At 30.9% G+C, this 18852-nt stretch overlaps 1 protein-coding gene across 1 annotated transcript; it reads left to right on the forward strand.

Moving 5' to 3' along the window:
* Positions 1 to 14759: 14759 nt before the first annotated feature.
* LOC134689731 (perlucin-like) lies at positions 14760 to 18076 on the forward strand. The gene is made up of 4 exons (XM_063549698.1): positions 14760 to 14837; positions 15782 to 15889; positions 17258 to 17351; positions 17844 to 18076. Exons 1-4 carry the CDS (start codon positions 14760 to 14762, stop codon positions 18074 to 18076), a joined length of 513 nt encoding a protein of 170 aa, XP_063405768.1.
* The last annotated feature ends 776 nt before the right edge of the window (positions 18077 to 18852 follow it).

Genomic DNA, 18852 nt, shown 5'->3' on the forward strand with positions numbered 1-18852 from the left:
CAGTTGTTTTACATTTGTTTCCATTGTAATTTGAATTGATTTTTGCCATATGATAAAAGACTTTCCGTGTGAACTTTTTTTGGATGTTGGTATTTTTGGTATTTCACTTTTTCCTCTTAAGAAAACTTTTATCTGTGTTTGACTAGCCTGGTATTTTTTTTAATGAGTTTTATTATGTTATACGTACCTATTTCATATATATTTCATTTCAAAAACAATTTGTAAAAATTTTATTAATAAAAAGACATTTACATATAATTTAACTGTTGTTGCCATTTTCCCTAATGTCTACACGAGTCTATAGCGTACTATGGTTGAGTAAAGTCAATCAACATGATCCGAACTATTCATAAGTTGACTGGATGTAATTAAAAAAATACGTGTGACTAAGTTTGAATTTATCGGTCGTCCCACTGTCTATATCATTCTGCTCAGCTCTTAATAAAATTCCATATCACGGACAATACGTTGACCCGGTCTTATAACTTTCACCTAGATATATCAGCAAGCAATAAAGGACTCTAAAAGTAACTAGTGTCAAACCATTCAAACGGGAAAAGCAACAGTCTAATCTATATGAAATAACGAGAAACGAGAAACACGTATTAACAACACACAGGCACGACATCTACTGTACATCAGATTCATAAGAACAGGTGCACATATTTGCAGCAGGATTAACCGTTTTAATGATTCCAAACCTTCTACCTTTTCTGAAACAGTAGTATAACATTACAAAATAGAAAGACACCCCTATAAAATATCAATTGGAAGGCTTAAATCAATCAAATACACGCAAATTAACACACAATGATCGAATAGATTTCATCTGTGGTACCTGAATGTAAATGCATAGTTAATAACAATTATAAGGGATGAATAATTAAGATCAGAAGTAAATAAACAGGTTGAATCACAGTTAAAGTATGATACAACTGTGATTTTTTTTTTTTTTTTAGAAAATCATCATTTTTGAAAACGCCTGCGTCATATAATACACAGGTAAATGAAAATAAATTTATTGTTACAGCTAATTTCCTAATGCATGTAAAGTAAAACTTTGGTTGGCTTGCTTGCTTTGTTTGTATAATTGTTTATACAAGCTTTGTAAATAAGATTGACATCTTTAAACAATATATATAGTCATAGTTTAACCTGTATATATATAATATTTGAATTTAATTGGGTGTTATCATAATGATTGTACAATATAAAAACAAAGCAAGCAAGCTTTCATAAGTCTTGCTCGACATGCTTTAGGAAATTAGCTGTAAGTTTACTTCTTTTTCTGTGTGTATAAAATCTAGCGCATAGGAATACCAAGACATTTCTTAATTATCATTAAAACTAATCTTGGTACATATGGGGTGAGTATCATCAATAAAGCTATAAAGTTAGTGCTAAATAAAAATAACTGTACAGTTGCAAGAACAGTTTTAATGAGAAATGAAATAAATTTGATGTTCATAGTACGAAGAAGTGAAAAATTGTAGTAATTCTAAATAATCACAGCTTTTATACAGACAAGATCTATTTAAACAATAAATAACAGAAAAAAAACATTACAAATAGTTTCAACAGGTCATATTCATGATATTGTCACGGGTTTGGGTAGCGTGTACGTGACACATTTAACTCTACTAATAAAATAAGGATGTGGTTCATGGGATTGGGAAAATACGTTAATCAAATCGAGAAATAATGTAATACATGTATACAATATATGATTTATTTGACTTCTAATGCTATTTTTATGACAGGATTTCAAACGTTACAATAAAGTTAACTTTGTTCTTTAGTTGTCTTTTTCTTTACTTTGACTTCATGAGCTAATCTTTTTAAACGGGTTAGTCTGCCTTGTACCAAATATTCGAGCCTTGTACCAAATATTCGAGCCTTATATCAAATCAATATATCGAGATTAACCCCGTATATGAATAAATATATGTACGCAAATGTTCTCTTTTCGGAATTATGTCCGACTAGAACTAACTTCAGTCACTTTAATGTTGAAGTATAAATTTATATTTTCGTCCTGAATAGCTTGTTTCTTCTTGAAATTTGTAATAAATTATGAGAATCACCTCAGTAAAGTTATTTTAAAGCTTAAATAAGCTATAAAATATATATGTTTTTATATTAAAGTCATTAAATAAAATAAATTTTCTCTGTACCTTTTCTTTATGTGAATTCTGTAATTTTCCCCGTATGTCTTATCCTCTTTGATTGTCGAATCCCAGAACCCCGAATAAGCCAAACGCTCTTGTTTTTATATGACGATGCTATGTAGCTATAGCAATTGCTAAAATTTAGCTGTCCCCATGGTGTCCCCATAGTTACAGCTAAGAGTGGCGCGAAATTCGCCATCTCTTAGGTAACGACTAGAATCTCGTATTTTCATCCCAACACCGTGTTACTTCTTTTTACTACCAATATAATACAGCTTTCGTTAAATAAACCTCAAATAAACTTTATTTCATTGAAAACTATTACCAAATATAGAATCAGGATAAATTTACCCATATCGAGCCTCTGAAAGTTTCCTTCTATTTTCATCCAAGTACGCACATGCGCAAAGTTAACTTTCGAATACACATCCTCTATGGAATTTTGTACATCTGGAGTTTGTAAACATTGACCGATAAGACAACAATTTGAAACAAAAATGAAATGTTGGCATGCTTAAAAGTAAGACAAGAAGAAGTCCAACCGACGTATAACCTCTGAAACAGCTGCCATGTGCTTAAACGAAAGAAATCCTTTAAAACCTGAAAACCAGATGTCCCACTTCGTACACAAACTGTATCATGTAGGTTGACTCCTCCACATGTGCTTACATTTACCAATCTCATATACCAAATATTTATGTAAATGAAATATACCATTAACTGTAACATACGTTACGTTAGGTATAAGTAATGTGCAAAGTTAATAACTTGCACAACCTCTTGTAATAAAAGGGGGGGGGGTCAGTTTGTAGATCATTACAATATCAATAAGAAAGGACAAGTTGAGAGTACTCACAATTGCTGACAGCTAGTTAAAAAAGCCAAAACAATTATTAATAAAAAAAAATAAATGCATCAGAGACTAAAATCAACTAAAACACATCCCAGAGATTTAGTATGTTAACGTCATGAACAGTCAAATAAGACATGACTTGTGCAATGCCAAAAATGAATGTATCAACAAGTAGTAGGATAATTAGGAGTGACTTCTTAATAGATAAAAATGAACGTGTGTGTGTGTGTCTCTCTCTACATCCCGTTTGAAAAGAAATACCCCTTCAGTTATTTTTTAATTTGCTAATGACAAAATGTGCCAATGTAAACTATATTCAGAGATCTAATTTCAACATTGGTACGATAACCCTTACTAATAAGTTGGTTTAAAGGTTACACAGATCACATAGTGATTTTCGCGCTTTAAGCACAATATTACCGTAAAAATTAGGAAGTGATATACCATTTTTAATACAGGCAAATTTACTAATCAAATATGTGTGTCTACGAAAGAATTTAGTAAACGTTTTAAGTAATTTATGGTAACGAAATCCCTGAAACTACTTGGTAATTTCTTAGTGTCTGTATGAGAAAATGTTGTATTACATATCAAATGATTATTTTTGATAATAGTAAAATTTTAGATTGGAAGGGCCAAAAAGTGTATATGATTACCAAATCTTGTTCTAACCTTGATAAACAAAACTTGTTCATCTTGATGGAAATACTTTCTCACCAAAACCAATTTTCGATGAAAACCAAACGTATGAACCTGTAGTGCCAGAGGGCATTGTAATATCGAAGAGCAATAAGTATACCTTAAAAAACATGAAAATGATAACAACATTAATACACACGCAAACAGTAGAACTATAGAACATTGCGATTAAACAAAGGAGCGCAATAAACTTCTAAAAGATTTACTTTTTTGGATAAAAACACTGAAAATGTTAAACAAGATAATTATCATATCGAAATAGAAACCTGGACGTCTTGTAAATCCGATATAAATAAGAGTATTGACAGAGTTAACAAAACCCAGGTTTTATGAGTATTGCCCAGCCTAGTGGAAAGTACTTGGAAAACGCGGATTTTACTAGGTTTTATTGGGTAATACTGTGCATTACTGGATATTGTAAAGAACCGATCACGATTTGAAAGAAAATTCAGTGATCAAACACAAATACCATGCATTTCAGATACATTGTATTTATAAACATCATTTGATCCTTTAAATAAGTTCAATTGTTTGAGAGTCTTATTATACAAGTGTATAAATTTTAGAAAGCATTATGCTAGCATATCTGAGACAAGTTTACATAAGGACACAATTGACAAATATTGATGGTAAAAGCCTTTCTCGATAATTAGGCCAAACATCACTCTGTCTAGATGGGTCAAACTGTTAACATAAATCCCACAATTGTTTTTTAAATGTACATAACTGATATCAATAATGAATATAAATATGTAAGAACATTTACTTTAAATAATTTACATGTACATAACTGATATCAATAATGAATATAAATATGTAAGAACATTTACTTTAAATAATTTACATGTACATAACTGATATCAATAATGAATATAAATATGTAAGAACATTTACTTTAAATAATTTACACGACATAACTGATATCAATAATGAATATAAATATATAAGAACATTTACTTTAAATAATTTACATGTACATAACTGATATCAATAATGAACATAAATATGTAAGAACATTTACTTTATATAATTCACACGACATAACTGATATCAATAATGAATATAAATATATAAGAACATTTACTTTAAATAATTTACATGTACATAACTGATATCAATAATGAATATAAATATATAAGAACATTTACTTTAAATAATTTATATGTGTTATATTTATGTCTTGTTAGTCTTGTATGTATTGTTAGTCTTGTATTATTTTAATTTTAGTTTCTTGTGTACAATTTGGAAATTAGTATGGCGTTCATTATCACTGAACTAGTATGTATTTGTTTAGAGGCAAGCTGAAGGACGCCTCCGGGTGCGAGAATTTCTCGTTACATTGAAGACCTGTTGGTGACTTTCTGCTGTTTGTTGTCTCTTTGACACATTCCCCATTTCCATTCTCAATTTCAGATTTATTTAGTAACTATTCAGATTACATAACAACAATGAGCTTTTTCACTACCTTGATGACATTACCCTATTAGGTGTTTTTAAGCAATATAATTGCCTAACAATTTAAATTTACGATTTACTAAAACACTGCAGTAAAATACATTTTTTTTCAAATCTGGATTCTGAAAACAATGCTTGAAAATTAACAAGGTATCATAAATTTTGCAAACCTTGTATTCGGGTTATACTTATATGATTCTTATATAATTTACGTAGACACAAATACTTAAATGTGATTGGTCTGGTAATGTCCTTCCTTGTTTTACGCTTCGAACATTTAGCTGTTGTAAACTTATGTTTACACTGCGTTGATTTGAAAAAAAACTATATGTATGTGCGATACGTTAAAGGTTAAAGGTGAAACAATAAAAAAAAAATGAGAATTTTTCATGTCAAATATTTAGACGGTTGATAATTATAGAAAGTATATAACCATGTCTAAGACAGCATAAAAACGAAACTTTTTACCTACAAATCACAGGACTTGTCAAAACAGGTGTTTACAACAAAAATATTTTTTGTTTTTAACAAGCAAGCCGTTCTTTCAACAGTTATATAATTACCTTTCCATCGCAAACAAGTACCCTTCCTACTGAATATCAAGTGGTCATTGTATGTTTAAGGTGGAACCCAATAAATAAAGGCAATAGTAGTATACCGCTGTTCTTAACTCATGAATCCATGGACAAAAAACAAAATCGGGGTAACAAACGAAAACTATGGGAAACGCATTATATATAAGAGTATTTTTTGTTTTTAACAAACAAGCCGTTCTTTCAACAGTTATACAATTACCTTTCCATCGCAAACAAATACCCTTCCTACTGAATATCAAGTGGTCATTGTATGTTTAAGGTTGAACCCAATAAATAAAGGCAATAGTAGAATACCGCTGTTCTTAACTCATGAATCCATGGACAAAAAACAAAATCGGGGTAACAAACGAAAACTATGGGAAACGCATTATATATAAGAGGAGAACAACGACACAACATTAAAATGTAACACAAACAGAAACGGACTAAGCATCAGAAAAAATTCAATGAGAATAACAAATATTACATAGACACAAAATACATGAATTTGGGATATATAAGTACCGTGACACGTCTTATAGTAATGTGAATTCACACTCAAAGAAAAAAATAGAAAACAAACGACACAACGGAAACACAACGTTAAAATCTAACACACACAGAAACGAACTATAATATAACAATGGCCATATTCCTGACTTGGTACAGGACATTTTAAAGGAAAAAGTGGTTGATTGAACCTGGTTTTGTGACATCCCAAACCTCCCTCTTGTATGGCCGTGTGAAATAAAACATTAAAATGACAACACAACATTACAGGACTACACCTTCACCAAAAATGTATATGGCTTGTATAATTTTCATAAAACTTTGGCAAAGAATTTACGTTGAGCCCGCAGCAAAAATATAAATATTTCCAAAACAAAATGAACAACCGTTTTATCAGATTTTACCTGATTTTTCACCGTTATTTCCCTGTAGTTTTAGGTACCGACCTGCTAGGGCGTCTTAATTAAAATTGATCACAAAAGATTTGATGTCAAAATGAAGTTTTTATCACGCTTTTTTGCAAAAATATATTAAAAGTAGGGGCCACCAGCGTTTTTTTTCACGCTACAGGTTGTGCAAAATTGTCAGATTTTGTATAGATTATGCATGGAAAATCTAAATTTGTGTGATAAAATGAAAATGTACTATCAGAACTTTAAGATAAATTGTGAGAAGATTGATCTTATAAAATGCTTTCAAAGAAGGGAAAAATGGGGTCACCGAACTTGTTTTCATTTAAAAAAAAGTTTAATTCATAACACTTTTTATTATAAAATTAATATATCTGAGTTATCTCCCCTTATTTGGCAAAGTTGAAAAAAATTCAATCAAATACAAAAAAGGTGTTTCTGAGAAATTATAGTCGTGATTATGAAAGTATTTTACAAAATTAAATACTACTCTCTAAACTTGCTCATTTCATTTAATGTCTAGACCAAAATTATTTGCTTTTCTAAAATCCAAGATGGAGGAAGACACCCAAGCCACCTTGATCATGATTTTAAATGAGCATGTTTGAGGTTTTGTTAAATATATTCGTCGGATTGTTGTCTCTTTGACACATTCCTCATTTTCAGTTTCAACTTTATATTTAAGAAAATAATTGTAACGTTAACAATATGATTATGATAATCTTAATTCAATATATGAAACGCCAATGAATATTTATCATAGAACCCACCTTCTTACTATCTACCTGTATGTCGGTAAAAGGACGTCATTGAGCATCAACTACGTGTAGTCAAAATATGATTTGAATTACATGTAAAAATTTAATTTTTACAATAACTTATTAGAGTTAAGTTTAAGAAGTTGAGTACACTTCCACCTCACAAAGTTTAGATCAATTTGAAAAAGGCGTTATACAGTAACTCCTATAAATTTTCCATTTATGACACAACTACTTAACTACACGTCATGTCCTCAGTGTTAGATTGAATACAGGATTTTTTATGTATCAAATGTTTTTTGTTAAACATATATATTTGAGATTAGAAGAAAATAAATGTGTATATGATGGCCAACTCATTTTCTAACTTTGATGGAAATACTAGTTCACGACAAAAAACTAAGAACAAAACGTATGAAACTTTATTGCCAGCGGACTTAACAATATCGAGGAGCAGTTATGATACCTTACAAAACGTTCCAAAATCAAACAACATTGTTAAAAACACGACCAGTAGAGCAATTGATAAAAGAGAGGAGCACAATCAAACTTCCGAAAATTTTACTATTTTGGATAATAACCATGATAACACAGCAGAGGTTTAACAAGATGTATATTATAGCGAAATACAAACCATAACGTCTTGTAACTCTGACACATATGAGAGTATAGATGATCAAGCAGTGAATCCTACTAACTGCGCTTTAACACGTTTGAACAACATTTGTAATAACCAAATGACTGTCAAAAGTCGGCGAGGAAAACAATTGGCTTGTTTCATCCTTGGATCTTTTGGTTGGTGTAATAGCTGGAACAACGATATTTCTGTTGCTGAAAAACAATGGTATTTATCAATTTTAAGTACATATTTGTTTACCACTCAAATGTTACTTGCATACCTATTTTCTCCTTTTTTCATAAGAATAAAATTAAGATTTCAACACTTTCTAGAGGAAAGTATAAGAGTATGCACTTGAAATAAAACTAATTGCCTAAATTTCTGTACCGTTCGTTATATACTACGTACAAGGAACTAAAACTAGAAAGACAGTCTTCCATAAAATTTTAGATTAAAACAAAATATACACTACTTAAAATTAATCTACTAAATTGTTCAATCCATAATGAATCGCTTTCTTTGAATTTTTCTTTTACTCTTTGAAAAAGAGGGACGAAAGATACCAAAGGGACAGTCAAAGTAAAAAAATCGAAAAAAAAAGTTATCGTTCACCATGTAACAGTCGGCAGGAAAGTGTGTCTCCCGCACACATAATTCTAATCTTACCATTCTTTGGTTATAAATCTTAAATGACACATACTTGGGATAAAAGCAGTCTTCAACTTTTCTTACATTTGGTTATCACGACCTCGGATAATGTCGCACCTACCAATTCTGAGGTAAGCAAACTAACACAAGACCATCGATGAAAAAATGATTGCATGTAGAGATGTATTCACCAGCATAGCAGCTAAATATTGACTTCCTTTTAGGATGCATTGAAGCTAGGTTTTTTTCTGTTACTCTCTATTTGATTAAAACAAAATTGAGATTGGAAGAAGAGAATGAAACGTGTAAATGGTGACCAAATCATGTTCTTACCTTGATGAACATACTTGTTCACGACAACATCTCTACCGTTTGAATCATATCGTTTTCAATGGACACTTATAATTATCATTGTCACGTACATATAAAACAGAAGATGTGGTACGTTGCCAATGAGACAACTATCCACAAAAGACCAAAATGACACAGACCATAACAACTATAGGTCACCGTACGACCTACAACAATGAGCAAAGCCCATACCGCATAGTCAGCTATAATAGGCCCCGATAAGACAATGTAAAACAAATCAAACGAGAAAACTAACGGCCTCATTTATGTAAAAAAAAATGAACGAAAAACAAAAATGAAACACATAAACAAACGACAACCACTGAATTACAGGCTCCTGACTTGGGAAAGGCACATACATTAATAATGTGGTGGGGTTAAACATGTTAGCGGACCTAACCCTCCCTCTAACCTGGGACAGTGGTATAACAGTACAACATAAGAACGAACTATAAAAATCAGTTGAAATAGGCTTAACTCATCAGATGGACAAAATACAAGTGAACGTGGCCGGGTACTTATACATCCCGACACAAAAAGACGCAATGAACAGATTTGAGAGTACTCGCAGTTATCTGACAGCTAGTTCAAAATCACTAACAACTAATAAAAAAATCATGCATCTAAGACAAAACTTCATATGGAATACTTTGTAGTTATTTTTAAATACTGGTTCTGTAAATTTTAGACAGTAAACTTCAAGTTTTGGTATGAATTAGATGATTTAAGGTAGTTCAGGGCTATACCGCCATCTTGAATTGTTCAATCACAGTAATAATAAATTATTTGGTATTTTAATTTTTTTTCTTTATTGTTGTTGTAGCCAGTGTAACAATTTAGTAAACGCTGCATTATTACACTGGCTCTGCAGAACAAATATACATCTTGTTACATCAAGAATCTTAATGAAAGAAAGGATTTCCCCCAGCAAAATAACAAATAAAGCAGGAAGATAAAATGTAGTTTCCTTTACATTCATTTCATTGTCAGGTCTAGTATATCCTGTTGTTAAAAGTGGGTATCAATCTTTTTTTTTTGTTCAAATATAGGATTTCGCATTTTTTTTTCTATAAATGAACTTTATCTGATTCTAACTACATAAATGAAATAAAAATATTGGGTCACCGTTTATTTAAGTTCACAATCTGCCTTAGAAAGAAGCATGCATTTTTGTTTCGGTACTTTTTTTTCTGTTGAACTAATAGGAGAAAAATGTAATATCGAAATAAAAAAAAAAGAACTCAATTACATAAAACGCTTGAATTTTAAAAAAATTTAGTTTTAGCACAGCTTATTTGGAAAAAAACCAATTAAGGTCACCATTGTGTTAAAAAAGATTTTTTTATGCCAAAAAAAAATGGCATTTTTTTCACCAAAGGGAGATACTTTGGAGCTTTTTCAAGGATTTAAACATCTTAAAAGTGTTCTGGGCCATCACGAATTGATCTTTTTGGTTGAATTTTGTACAATACTTTTTAAAGTAATAAATATTAGAGTAATAAAAAAAAATTGTAATGAAAAAAATGTCCTTTTGCTGAATTTTTTTTAAGGCAAATATCTCATGTTGGAAATTTCTAAACCAAAAGCTTGTCTTCATATCAAATTGTTTTCATGACGAGTGTCTTGCAAGAAAAAAGTTCTGTATTCCCTCACACGTAGCTTCTGTTTTTTCGGGTTCAATGATTCTTATTTATTTGTTTTTCGGTCATTGATTGCCCTTCTTTATTCTGTAGGTGTTGCATTTCTTTAGTTATTTAGCAATTTGTTATTGACTTGATCATGAGTTAAAAAAACCAGTAGCCACATATTTAACTATGTGAATTAATTGTTTGCTTTATCCTATATATTGTTTTTTTTTATGTTGTCCCTAAAAACTTCAGTCTTAACACTGAATCTATACATGTTGATGTGAGACCAAAATATTGTCAAAAAATTATTCAAACAGAACTTCCATTTTCAAATTATGAAAGGGTCTGAAAAACACCTAAAGAGCACGATTTTGCATCATTAGTTCTATAGCTTAAGGAGCCCTCAGCGGCTCCATAACCCTTCATTTTTTTAGCCTCACTCCGCTCCGCTCTGCCTTAATTATTTGCAATACTTTTAACAGACAAAGGCTTACTTCAGTCAAATTTAAATATCTTGTGTGTATGCAATATATGTATATAAATGAACTCATCATAGATACCAGGACTAAATTTATTATATACGCCAGACGCGCGTTTCGTCTACAAAAGACTCATCAGTGACGCTCGAATCTATATGCAGTTTGGAATTCAGAAAATAAATTCGTTTCCACTAATGATGATGATTAATTCTGATTAAATGCTACATAATGACTTGACTATTCATGCATTGTTTATAATAAATAATGAATTTAAAAAATGGTTTGTTATCAAAAACTATAAATACAGTTGGGAAAAGAAGTAATGAAAAATCTTGCTGCATCAGTGCAGAACATAAATAACCTGTCCTATTAGTTTACAAAAAATAATAACCGTTCACACACAAATCCATCTGCCACACCTCCCCGGAATATCAAATATTCAATGTCAAAACCCCCTTTTAATTCCTATATACCTATGTTACAACCCTTTCTCCGCTTAAAGAATAAAACAATCATACAAAATAATTAATCTTAGTTTACCATTCTACTGCAGAAAATGAGAAGTCTTTCTGATGGAATATTATAAAAGGGTAGTAACTCTAATTTGCTTTTAATAATCAATAGTGTTTCAATGCTATAAAGTTAGTAATAATATTCAACCAAGAATAGCATGTAACATCGTGCATCTCAAGAGGGCATTGTCAATATAATAACAAATAAACAAACTTATATATTGTTATTTTTTCTTCTATCTCATTTGAAGTATTTTTGTGATTTTACTTTTTGAAGTGTCTTGAAGTCGTTACATATCCATTGATATAAAACGACAGAAAAGCAGATTCTGCAAAACAAATGAAATGTTTTATTTTCCCATTTTTGAAAAATGTGTATACAATAAATGGCAGTTAAACCGTTTTCTTTTTAAGAAACAACTTTTTACCGATATCATGATCTGATTATTTTTTATGGTTTATTCGCGCTTTTTTTAATTTAGAGACAATGTATATATTCTTAAACTTAGTGTTGAATAGACATGTATAACTGTTTTGTTTTTTTTAGATACTGAATGAGATATTCTCTACTGTGAAAGTTTTAAAATGAATATTGCTCATTATCATAAAAAAATCAAAAGAGAGATTATTCAAATATATCGAAGTACAAAGTTGAAGAGCATTGAGGATCCAAAATTCAAAAAAGTTGTGCCAAATACGGCTAAGGTAATCTATTCCTGGGATAAGAAAATCCTTAGTTTTTGAAAATTCGATGTTTTGTAAACAGGAAATTTATAAAAATGACCACATTATTGATATTCATGTCAACACAGAAGTGTTGACTAATGGGCTGATGATACCCTCGGGGACGAAACGTCCACCAGCAGTGGCACCGACCCAGTGGTGTAAATAGTTATCAAAGGTACCAGGATTATAATTTAGTACGCCAGACGCGCGTTTCGTCTACATATGACTCAGCAGTGACGCTCAAATCAAAATATTTATAAAGCCAAAGAAGTACAAAGTTGAAGAGCATTGAGGAACCAAAATTCCAAAAAGTTGTGCCAAATACGGCTAAGGTAATCTATTCCTGGGATAAGACAATCCTTAGTTTTAGAAAATTCAATGTTTTGTTAACAGGAAATTTATAAAAATGACCACATTATTGATATTCATGTCAATATAGAAGTGTTGACTACTGGGCTGGTGATACCTTCGGGATAAACTTTAAAAAAGAGAAGAATGCATTGTTAATGGAGAAAGTGATATCCTAGTAATTGACTGTAATAAAAATCCAACACCATTATAAGAAACTTTTTTTTTATTTAAAACAAAAATTGATATATAAGCCTTCCTGTGCTCCCTTCAGCGCTAGGCGTGTAATTGCCCTGAGGTAATTTAAACATTACCCATAACAATGTACGTTAATTTATCTATTGCGCATGCTAAAACTTGTATTTGAAAAATTTCATTGAATTGTCTCGTGATAATATATATGTTTTCTTTTAGAAACGCCGTGTTCTAAAGAACCTTGCTTCTACAATGGAACTTGCACTGAACATGGGAATTTACCTATATGTGCATGTAGTGATGGATACAATGGATCAAGATGTGAAGGTTGTTACATTTGTTAGGTGATAAGCAACGAATTACAACTATGTTTACAGAATTAATGTTTGGTGTCTCGGTGCAAACATTTTGCTTTCTGGATACATGTTTCAAAGCATTAGGAAAATTATTTATTAAATTTGAATAGAGTATGCCCAATAGAAAAAAAAACACACTATTGGTACTTGGAATCAATTGAGCAAAGGTCAGGGTAACACACAGTACAACAAAAAACATAAAACCTTAGCTATAGTTATGTTTTGTGGAGTTAATTTTTTACTAAATGTCCAACATTTTCGATACGTGATTCGAAAATACACAATAGAATCAAAATGAACAATAAGTTCTGATAGCATTTTGTTATCTTTTGAAGCATGTTTAATTTTTTATCAAGTCTATAAAGCCAAAACTAGTTGACCTGCATACAGTATTTGACACGGTAAAACCATATTTGAGTACACACGGCATATTCATTTAGATGGGAAATGGTGTACTTCCCCCCAAAAAAACCCAAAATATGTATAAGCTTTGAATTTCAAATATTTTGGCCATGAGCATCATTAAAGAGACATGAATTTTCCTCGGAGTTCAGTATTTTTGTGTTCTTTCTTTTTATATTCACGAAAATATTTGTCAAAATCGAAAATACATATTGTACTCAACGGAAACATTAATGATATCATAGATTATATATTTTTGCCCACAGTTTGTAATAGCCTCGGATACTGCAAATATTTTTAAACAAGTAGTTCTATCTAGACTGTGTTGAGCAACTATTCTGATATATCCTAGGATTTTGATTACATATTAGCACTCCAATAATATTATTTTATTTTTTCAGGGACACCATGCCACAGTTCACCTTGTTTAAATAGAGGAACATGCAAGTCAACTCGTAGTAGTTTTGTTTGTTCCTGTCAAACAAGATACAGTGGAAAATAATGTAGAAGTGTGTTTCATTAAAATATAGGTTAACTTTCGAGGTTTTAAATTAAAGATGGCACCAACAATAAACTTGTTTTTTTAAATAAATGAAATATTATGGGTACATTACCCAATGAATTTTGTTTTCATTAAAAAAAGTATAAGACTGCTATTTAAAAAAAATACTCTCATTCGCGTCTGCATATTACAATCGTCGGTAGGAGTTACTGACGGTACATAAATAATGAGATATCAATATAAGTTACATATAAAAGACTTTTAAAATATTTCAATCAAACGTAAAAAGAACGGTATAAGAGGTAACGATACTAAAATTACTTCTTACATTCACGCGTCATTTTCTGTTACTGCAAACTTGGAAATGTCGGTACTGATTTTCTCCCGGTTATGTCATGATAACGAAAAAATGTAAGAAGCTGGTTCAAATCAACCAATTGAATATTGAAGTCACGGTTGTAACAATTCTTATGTAAATATATTGTAGGATATTGATACAATGATTGTACTCAAACAATTGTCTTTTATTTCAAAGCCACACCATGCAACAGTTCGCCTTGTTCGAATGGCGGTGAATGTTCTCCTACCGGAAGTAGTTTTGTTTGTACCTGTCAAACTGGATATTGTGGAAAACAATGTAAAGGTGGGTAACTGTATATGATGCATTTCTTTTACTATAGACAATGCAATTACCCATAGGAACTACTTTTGGTTTTTTTTATGGTTCAAAAATACACTTTTTCTTAAAATAAATGACATAATATGACTACTTTACCAAATGAATTATATTTGATTGAAATTAAGTGTATGACTGCTAAAGAAAAATCCTCTCATTCGCGTTTGCAAATGTCAACCATAGGATGAAGTTACATCTGGAACGTAAATGCTGGAATACGAATACAATGTTCCTTGTTCTAGCCTTTGAAAAACTTCAATCAAACGTAGAAAGAGATCGGGATAGTCAGGCCGCAATACCAAACGAAAATCGACGAACAATAGAAATATATTAAATAATCTAAATATAAAATGTAAAACAAAACATATTTCCCAAAACATATTTCGTCATTTTATATTACAGGGATAACAACTTATATTTGAACAACAAATACAAGTTGTGTGACATACGTTCTGTTTGCATGCTAGGGAAGTGTACGTTTACTGACAGTTCCTGCGAATACAACAATAATAAAATAGACCATAGATATAGGAAGATGTGGTGTGAGTGCCAATGAGACAACTCTCCATCCAAATAACAATTTAAAAAGTAAACCATTATAGGTTAAAGTACGGTCTTCAACACGGAGCCTTGGCTCACACCGAACAACAAGCTATAAAGGGCCCCACAATTACTAGTGTAAAACCATTCAAACGGGAAAACCAACGGTATAATCTATATAAACAAAACGTCTACATTAGCATTAGCATATGACTAGGAATGTCCACGCGATAACTGCAAAATTATTGTGCAATTGTGTTATATTATTACTGTGTAAATAGAAGTGAAGGAAGCAACAATTCAAATCGCGATATATTTCAGGATTTTAATATCATTATTGCACTCTGATTCTGTTATTACTGATATTTTAGTCACACCATGCCATACCTCACCTTGTTCAAATGGGGGAAGGTGCACACCAACTAGAAATAGTTTTGTTTGTTCCTGTCCAACTGGATACTCTGAAAACCGATGTCAAAGTTTGTTTCATTAGAACATATGACTAATATATTAATCGACAGTAGGGTTAATTCAATGCACAATGGAACAAAATATACATAATCATTTAGAATAAATAAATGTATAGTTTTACTGTTAGGGTGTGTAAAAACATGATATGAGGGAAAAACACTTTTTTTATGAAATGCCGCTAACCTTTTTCTGTTCCAAAAGAGCAAAGAATCCTAAACTACACACACAAATTAGATGCTATTAATTTGTAATTCTTAAACCAAACGAATAAAACAAATTGAAATGCTCTTGTGGCAAACATAAAATAAATCAATGGCAATAACTAATAAAGAAAACTCGCTGAACGTAACGACATTCTACATATGACCACAAAGATATTTACTAACATAGAGTATAACAACATCGTTAAGTTAAATAGCTTTATAATGTCTGTCTGGAATTTTTTTTCTAAACACGGTTACATTAATGAAGAATTAACCATTCTTGGTTAGATTTCATATACATATATCATATTATCTATTATTTTGTATAGTGTGCTCTCGTTGTTAAAAAAGAATTTTCCTGCTTTTATTCCGTCGACAATCTCATTTTTTCCTTTCTTCGTTCTTAATTAATAGTTTTTTTACAGTTCGACCTGCATGTCCCTCTGGCTTGAAGATTCATGAAAACAGTTGTTATTATTTCAGCAGTGACAGCAAAAAATGGGATTATGCCAAGGTAGTAAAGATTTGTAATTCTAAGTTCTTACAATTAAAAGTTTGAAGCAAAAATTCAAACCACAAAACATTCAATCAGAAGAAACAGTAAAAAAAGTTATGAAATATTTGAAAGAAAACAACAGTTGTAGTCTAAAAGACAGATAGATAATCTAAATATATTAATTCGCTTGTGATATTTCCAAAGATTCCAAATTGTCTTACAATTTGTCTATAATAATGGTCAAATATTCAATATTCATGATAAAGAACAACAATAAGTCAAATTCGAGTTGGACATTTGTTTTTGCCATGGATTAATTGGCCAAGCAAAAAACAAATACTTAACCTTTAAGGTGTTACACGATACAATATCCTTGTTATTGGACTTATCGTTTTTTATCTTGGTATCCTCTCTCTCTCTCTCTCTCTCGTTATAAAACTTTGAATAATCGATAAGTTTTTTTTTAAAGATTTTCTCAATTGATTTATGATTTTGGGGCACCGGTATACTACTGTTGTTCGTGTCCAATCCAATAGCATTACACAGTTGTTTTTGTCCTTTTTCCTCAGATGGATATCGTACCGTTTGATGTTGAATGGTTCAAATTAAACGCAGTTTTTCGACATTACGTTGTAGTGTTCATGTTTGTTTGAATTCATACAAATTTGTATTTTCAGATTTTTTGTAAAAACTTAGGCAGTATGCTAGCAGAAGTTACATCAAGAAGTGAGATTGTATTTCTTAGGAAAAATGCAAAAAAATATGGTGAAAGTATGTATCTGCTATTGATTTTTTCGTAAGGAACGTTTTTGTCGTGTGCAGGTTAAGTTTCAATTGTTTTAAAACTTCTTGAATCATAATAGGTTTATCAAAAGTGCATTATTGAACTCCACGTATGATAAACGTTACTATAGGTATACACACGAGAACCCAACAAGAGCATTGACTTCTAAAAACATTGTCGTAGATGTGTTCTCCTTGGTTTTAGTTAGTAACCCGGATTCGTTTTCCTTCGATCGATAAATGACTTCTTAAGGCGGTATTGCCCTTTTTGTCGTGCGTGAGTTAATTCTCATATACTTTTAATTTTGTTGAATAATAATATGTGAAAGTGCTTTCTTGAATTCCACGTATGATAAACGTTACTATATATATACAAACGAGTGAACAACAAGAGCTTCGTAAAATCATTGACAAACGCAATATAAATAGTTTCAACCGTCATTTAACATGTTTAATATTTTGTAATCAAATGTTTAACAGATTTTTGGCTAGGTGGATTAGATCGAGCTAATGAAGGTGTGTGGTTATGGACAACACGTGGACAGGGGTTTACAGTAACCGATTGGCACACACGTATTGCACACCAACCAAATAATCAGAATGGAGACGAACATTGTCTGAACATTTATAAAAGACAGGACTACGAATGGAATGATGGACCATGTTCAAGAAGTTTAAGGTGTATATGCGAAAAACCGTTAGTATATTTTTAATGGTTACATTTTTAAATAACATTGGTTTTATTTCACTGATAAAGAATTATATTTAAAAATCTAGAAGATATGTAAATATTAAATTTACGATTTTTTTCTAAAGACAGTTTACATACAAGATATTACACTTACTGTGAACAACTAACATTTACAAACTGCTTGCAATAAAATCTTCAAAACTGTGTATCATGTGGGCTCAATTTGTTACTATGTATTGATTTGAGTTAGTAGAAACTGATCATCGGAAGAGTAATATCATCCTTGTACTATGCTATTCACAGACTTGTTCATAGTTAAGTTCTGATGATTAAGATTTGTGCAGAAATAAAAGTGTTGTAATAAAATATTGTTCTGTTATGGCTGCTTTAGGTATTTACAATTGAATTGGGCAAAAGTATCAGAAATTTTCGAAAGCTAAATGATAAGTTTTATTTTTCTGTATTTATGGTATATAGAGCTATAAATAAGCCAATGCATTTTCCTTTTTGGTACCGTTTTCAAAAAGAGACTACGAAAACAATTTCAGTTATTTGATTGAACAGACATTTCATAATTGATTCATGCCTATTACAGTGTTACTTTAATTTCAGATTGAATTGAGTTGAATATTGAGGCAAGAACAGACAATGGGAAGAAATACCTATTATTGCAAATGTTAGACAGGGCGTGATACTTGTGAATGCAAAAAATAAAGACCGGAAGTGATACATGCAATTGCAAAAATATGACCAGAAGTGTTACGTGATACTGCAAAAAATAGACCAGAAGTGATACTT

The sequence above is a fragment of the Mytilus trossulus genome, chromosome 11, assembly GCF_036588685.1.
Source record: "Mytilus trossulus isolate FHL-02 chromosome 11, PNRI_Mtr1.1.1.hap1, whole genome shotgun sequence".
In the NCBI taxonomy this organism is placed as follows: Eukaryota; Metazoa; Mollusca; class Bivalvia; order Mytilida; family Mytilidae; genus Mytilus; species Mytilus trossulus.

What these genes read in the sequence shown, in the direction of transcription:
- LOC134689731 (XM_063549698.1), top strand. Translation starts at nt 14,760, where the DNA reads ATGGCGGTGAATGTTCTCCTACCGGAAGTAGTTTTGTTTGTACCTGTC. An exon ending in CTCTGAAAACCGATGTCAAA is followed by an intron (nt 15,890 to 17,257) that starts GTTTGTTTCATT and finishes TTGTATTTTCAG; the next exon opens with ATTTTTTGTAAAAACTTAGG. An exon ending in TGCAAAAAAATATGGTGAAA is followed by an intron (nt 17,352 to 17,843) that starts GTATGTATCTGC and finishes AATGTTTAACAG; the next exon opens with ATTTTTGGCTAGGTGGATTA.